The 6,887-nt window shown below is 44.2% G+C and overlaps 1 protein-coding gene across 1 annotated transcript in view; it reads right to left on the bottom strand.

Annotated features, from left to right (window-relative positions):
• Window positions 1-748: 748 nt before the first annotated feature.
• The window catches only part of LOC133349243 (visinin-like protein 1), a 42,894-nt gene continuing 36,755 nt past the window's right edge, over window positions 749-6,887 (bottom strand). Inside the window, exons 4-5 of the mRNA XM_061562569.1 lie at window positions 4,759-4,974; window positions 749-1,058 (exon numbers count right to left, since the gene is read on the bottom strand). Of these exons, the coding sequence (XP_061418553.1) occupies window positions 861-1,058; window positions 4,759-4,974 (414 nt within the window). The 3' untranslated portion in view covers window positions 749-860. The remainder of the gene's footprint in view (window positions 1,059-4,758; window positions 4,975-6,887) is intronic.

The raw sequence follows: 6,887 nt of genomic DNA, 5'->3' as shown, positions 1-6,887 counted from the left end.
CCTGGTGGGTGCTTGAGCATTGCACCAGAAGAAAATTAAAACCCCGTTTCTGTGTGGTCGATATGTAATTGATAGAACATTTCCTAAGTGCTCATCAATGAGAAACGTTTTCAAATGTTTAATTACAGAATACATTCTAAATTTCATTAATAATGTGATGGTTGTGCCATGTGCATAATGGAGCTTTGTGGCTAATGGAAGGCAAATGTTTTTTTAATCGTAGTAAATTGTTAACTTGTGACAGTGTTAAATTATCAAAATGTTTTTTTAAACATTTTAATGATACTTTTGAATTTTTTCAATTTTTACGAGTTCCATAAAAGATGTTCATATCTTCTTATTGTCAGTTGTTACATTTTTACCAGACACTAAAACATATGTCTATCGTACTATTCAAACAAGTAGGCCAGTGTGTTCCTGTGTCACGGCAAATACGAAAATATAATATAACGGACCTTTGCACAGTCTCCTAGACTATAGCTTACAGAATAAATTTAATATCAGATGGGGCTGTCACCTGGTTGTGAATGAAGGCTATTGATTGACAGATCGATCGAGGTAATGAATGACTTCTTAGCTTAGCACTAATGCGTCATAAAACAAGCATTTGAAATGACAAGCGACAGGCAAACAGAAAACCCCATTACGATGCAGAAATCGCTAGAACCCTAATCCCAGACCTAAACCGTTCTTGTGCTAACACTTTACTCATGCCACCCTCCCTCCCTCCCACACAGAATCCCTCTGCCACACCAACCCACCTCTCCTTTTCGACACCACCCACCGCTGCGCACTGCCCCCCCGAACGTACAAATGTGGTCAAGTGGCGGCGACGGTGGCGAGGAACGCCCCTCCCCCGTCTATTTCTGGATGTCGCACTGGAGCAGGAGCACGATGGACGGGTCGCTGCGTGCCGCCTCCTTGAACTCCTCCAGGGAGATGAGGCAGTCGTTGTTCTTGTCCATCTTGCTGAAGATCTTGTCGACGCGCTGCTCGGGCGTGAGGCCATCCTCGTTCATCTTCATCATGATCACCGTGCCCACCATCTTGTAGATTGCCTGCAGAACAACAACGCGTGGACGACGCGACGGAGTTCACCTTTGTCTCGTTCTTACATTGGTGGGTTGGTGAATGTAAATAGGTTATAGAAGGCCTACAAAGCGTACATTTGGGACTATTGTAGTCAAATCTTCACTTACAATAAATAATAATTACAGACATTTTGATTCGCTATAATGCACCACGCTGGTCAGTGTGGATTGTTAAAGGGGGGCCCAAGCACTAGTTCATATATCACCACTGATGTATGTGTGTTGAACTTCTTTCGTCCCGTACATAGCCAACTGTGCTAATCGGAGGTGCAGCGGAAGGACAGCAAACTAAACACAAAAAGCAGTTCTAAAGGAATTAGTTTTGAGATCTAGATTTAAAGTGTTTAAAAGTGGCTGAGAATCAAACTTAGATCACCAGGTTCCTAGTGTAGTATAGTCACCACCCAGATATTTTAAATTTGGCCCCATTAAATTATGGCCTGGACAATCAATGGTATTGCTTACCAGATAGGATCAACCTTATGGTAGATTCAGCCTAAGTATTATACATATGCAGCTATAGTTATTCAATTTGTGTTGCTTCAGATATCTTGCACAACAAATAACAAGTGGGGTAGAACAGTAGTACAAGAGTTAATGCCCCACACTATGAACCTGGTGACCTGAGTTTGATTCTTGGCCGTGGCGAACGCGGGTGGAGAGTGACAACCAAGCCCATCCTGGGCCACCCCTTTCACCAACGCGTATTGATTGACGTGATGACGCATGTTTAAACAAACCCCAAGAATGACATGGCATGGGAAGGCCTTTACCTAATTGTTGATTGACGCAGGGTTTATATGATTATTATAATGTTCAGATAACAAGCAAAGCTAAAGTTAGGAATTTATTCTCTCAATGAGAGCAAAAGAAAATGTCAGAATACATACGCAAAAATGTATACAGTGCTATGAAATTATAGGACCAAAATAAGTTGTTTTACTCACTGCTTTGGGTCTGCCTCAGTTACTGGAAAACTGGGCATTGCCCAATTAACGATTCTGGATTTGAGCCACCAACACTCTCTGCCCAACTTAGGTGTCAGCTTCAATCCGATGGGAAATGATTTAAGTCTAGTGCGTGACGGCCCAACTGCAGGACCACCTTATGAAACAAATGATAATTTTGCCGGTGGCACAATCCAAACTACCTCGCTGACAAAACACTGATCGGTCTTTTGGGTGGCAGGCTTTTTCCGAAAGACTTTGAGAGGCAATGCCACATTTAATGCTCATGGGTGCTTAGCATGTCATGAATGCCAACAGTGTTAGAAGGGAGATGGGACAAACAATGTGCTGTTGATAGTTCTGAAAGTAGGAGCAAGAGAAATTTAATAACGATTTCGTTTATAAGAAAACCTTCACCGAGTCTCAAGACTGCATTGGGGTGTTTGACCAATTCCATAATTTTATCTTTGGCATATGTTAGCAAACCGGAGTACATGGAGAAAACGCAGGCACATTAAGGTATAATATTCAAAGCCCTACACAGATCGACTCAAGAATTCCCTGACATACTGCTGTTTGCTGAATACCATTTAAACATGGATCTACAGCTGATGGCAAATGTCTCAAATAAAGAGTAACCATTCCTTGTAGGGAGATACTGATTGTTCTTTAATTAAATTGGCAAAGATTCTTGAGGTGAGATTCATTAAGACTTGCTTGTGCCTTATCTCGTACCCTTGATGTATAACTGTGCCACAAAGCATCTGGAGATCTTGAGCGAACGCTATTTCAAACCGAATTTAATTGTATCGAAAGGTTAGACAATTTTGGAAACAGGTCACGTCCTTGCCTAGTGCACTCATGTGCTGTCTGTGTGTACACACATTATATATTGTATTCACTCTGCGTTGCTGCATATCGACGCGCATTTCTCCTCTGGGTAGGGATTCGTCAAATCAGACACGCGTCGGAGCAATTCCAAGCGCTAATATGAGGAGCGCCGTTGCCTCCGTGAGAGACAGCGAGGCGTTGCGAGCCTGGCGAATGAAGCTGTCAGCGGAAGTACAACTGCCAAGGTCTCATGGAGCCAAGGCTCGTGGCAAATCAGCCATACTGCACCACGCGGTCAGTGCGAGTTGGTGAAGGGAGCACATTTTGTGTCGCCGAGTACGTGACTGGTATGGGTGCTCCTATCCGGTACAGCTACTCAGGTCTACGTTTTCTCATGAAGAGAGTGCCCCAAGAAGACGGAGCCGCGTGTGATTGCAGGGCGACTTGGAAGGATGTCACATTGGGTAGGCGTAGCGATCAGGGTGTCTGTCACTCAGCCAGTTTGCTCAGAGGCAGTGCTGGGATTCCTGCTGCCTCTGCTCGGTAATTCCTATACGAGGTAATTACCAAAGTTATTTGCGAATGACCACAGAGAAATATTTGAAAATACCTTGTTGACAAATATTTAAAATGTGTGATGTTGTCATCACTACCAGTCAACAATCATGAGTGTTTGATGTTCTCAGTCCATTTGCCAGACTGCACACGCAAGTACCGTCATAAAATGTTGGTTTTCACTTTATTGAGCAAACTCCTACTCTGAGCAATACAATGTTCAAATTGATTGCCATGCGATGAACGCTCTTTACAGGGCATAATGAAACGTTGTCTCCTGTCGGTAAGAAATCCATTAAAGTGACTCCAACATATGCACGTAGTGCTATATTCCATGGGCTTTTCCAATCATTCGTGATTTGAAGCTTTCGTGACTGCAGGAATCTATACTCTTTGGTTCTTTCGCTAAAGTCACGTGGATAGAAAAAAATAATAAAAGAAAACACAAAGTTTCGGGCGCAAGACGGCCGCTTGTGTTGCGACCAAAACGTTGTGTTTTATTTTATTATTTTTTCTATCTACGTGACTTTTCCAATCGTATCCATACCATTGTAATGTCTCTTAGTTACACACTAAAGCTTTGCTGAGTCTTACATTATCTTCCAGAAGGTGCTACGGTGAGATTTAGTGGCTAATTCCCATTGGAAACCGGAGTCCCGGGGGGGGGGGGGGGGGGGTGGAATCAATAATTTGAGAAGGTAACACTCAAACCTCTGCACAGATTTATGAATACATTTCTTTACCACCATTTGGCCAAACCCCTGCCCAAGCCAACAACACCTGGTATTCCCTTATTCTCATCCAAGTACTAACCAGGCTCACCTCACCTTAGCTTAGCTTCCGAGATCTGACAAGATCTGGGGCATTCAGAGTGATGTAGCCGGAGCCAAGATGTTATGTACTGCCAACTGTGAGAGTTTCACATGAAAGAGTTTTGTCCTGTGTCCTGATACCAACACAATTTACAGTCCTCTATCAATCCACTGCCGGATGAAGGCCTCCTCACACCGTGTTGGTCACTGGGGTTATTTGACCATACTTCACCACACTGATTAGTTTGAGTTGGTGAAGGCGGGGAGCATAGTTGTTGGGACATAACACAGTGCAACAGCGGATTTTTGCTGTACTACCTAGCAGAGCAGTCAACAGCTTCTCGATGCAGGTCCAACCCTGCTTAGCTTTCGTGTTCTCATGAGGTTTTGGCGCATTCCAGGTAGGGTTTTTCTCCCCACAGGCACTCAGAGTGAATTTGCAACATAACCGTGGATGGAATTAATCAGAGCGCGATGGCAAGTGGTGGGCGAGTGCGGGGGGGGGGGGGGCGAGAGCGGCACCTCGATGATCTCCAGCATCTCGACGCGTGAGATGTATCCGTCCCCGTCCAGGTCGTACATGTTGAAGGCCCAGTTGAGCTTCTGCTCGAAGTTGCCGCGGGACGTGACGCTCAGCGCGCAGATGAACTCCCGGAAGTCGATGGTGCCATCGCTGTTCTTGTCAAAGGTCCGGAAGGCGTGCTGAGCGAACTTGGACGCGTCGCCGTACGGGAAGAACTGATGGGGGTTTGGTTTTTTTCATTCAGGGAGAAGAGAAAGAGATCGAGGAAGACACGAGGCAGACGGAGAGAGAGAGGCAGAGAGGAGACAGACAGACAGAGAGATAGAGAGATGAGAGAGAGAGAAACGGAGAGACAGATACAAATATAGAATTGAGATAGGACGAGGGAACAGTTTTTATTTATTTAGATGACATCTTACAAACTTTAATGGCAGTATATAGCAGCACAGAAAGTCGGTAACTGACCAACTGGTTTCATTTTGACGGCTCACTTATCAAGAGTTATAATCGCATCTGGTCGGATGCCTCTTTTGCATGAGGGTCTTCCTCTCCAATCTTCTTCTCTTACTAATTATGCCATGTAAACTGTTGAGTGATGCTGCTGCCTCCCAGCACTTATTATAAATTGGCAATAGAAGTTATTGAGTGTTCCTGTTTAATAATGGAACGGCTGCTTCTGAATGCCATTGCATCCGGGAACAAGTGCCCTTGCTGCACGGCGCAGATGCCCATAGCAGTAGAAGCCACAGCTGAGTTCGGAGTGCAGGAGGCTACACACACACGCACACAGCTGGAAAAAAGCCCACACATACAAAAAAATGTCCACGCAGAGCCCTTTTCTCAATCCACTTTCCGGATGAGTAACGGTTCGTCGGAGCAATTCGACTGTGATTCACCACGTTGGTCAGTGCCCGCTGGTAAAGGCAGCTTAGGGGCACAGTACAGGGTAACAACAATATTGCTGCACTGCCCCGTGCTGATTATATAGCCCTACAGCAGCCGCCTAGAGAAAATGGTTTATGCATTATGCCCAGCCTGGCACTATCCGCGCTCGAGTCTTCTTAGCTTCTGAGATCTGATGAGGTCGGGAATTCTCGGCGATTTCAAATGCGAACGCAATCAACGGGGAAAACAACAGTAATATAATGAGGGCGTTATAGGTCTGATGATGTGGCCATGATGAGGCTATCGAGGCTGTGGATAATGCCTTAATGCCAAACTACTGCTGCTTCATGAAATGAAAAAAACCTTCTTCCCAGAAGCAGAATGTGGCTCAAGAACCGGGAATATTCCATGTGCGACAAGAGATTTGCACTTGCGGATGCAATCGCAGTCTGCTTGTGCACTGATGCCCTGAGGCCTAACTGAGAGTCGCATATAAACCTGTCAAAATAGTAATAAAAACAAATGCTGCGTGGCACGGGTCTGTGCAAGGTATGAGGCTTAACGCCCACGCTCAAAAGATTTCTCTCCTTTTCAATTACCGGCGAGTCATTACCGCATTACATGGCGTATTGACAAGACCGCACCGCAAAACACATCTTCATTTCTTCGTCTTTTCTTGCAGAGGGCAGCCTAATTGAGCTGCTTACAACTCATTTCCAAGCAAGGGCCCCATTGTCCCTCTCAATTCTGGGCAAATATATCAACGATTGCCCATTTTATAATACCACTTAAAACACCAGGCACAGGAGAACCTCTTCGTGCTAATAACCCACTTAATATTTGTAAATGCTCTAACTCCTTAGCACGAATATTAAACTTACTTAAACGGGCTTGTAATTTCTGCACTATCTTGACCCCAATTCATTTCCACTTCTCGCATGTCCGACCATGTTAAACCTTCTTAAAACATATCTATAAATTATATTGTCTCTGACAACACTGCAGGATTTCTTAATAGGAACTTGATAACTGCAACTTTCTCTGCTATAAAATCCTAATTTCTTAGATATGCAAATTTAAGTTGTTATAAAACTGTACGGCTGACTGGCTTCTGGGCAAAAAAAAAACTAAACAAAAACAGAACCTCGTGCCTGCATGACTTCATATTCCCAAATAGATCAACTACAAGTTATCCCTCAAATAATATACACCAAGATTACAATAAAGTAATTGTTACATCGCA

This window comes from Lethenteron reissneri, chromosome 29 (assembly GCF_015708825.2).
Source record: "Lethenteron reissneri isolate LAM-NWPU_2019-01 chromosome 29, ASM1570882v1, whole genome shotgun sequence".
In the NCBI taxonomy this organism is placed as follows: Eukaryota; Metazoa; Chordata; class Hyperoartia; order Petromyzontiformes; family Petromyzontidae; genus Lethenteron; species Lethenteron reissneri.
The sequence above is the reverse complement of the archived record's forward strand: the minus strand, read 5'-3'. Positions and strand labels throughout refer to the sequence as shown.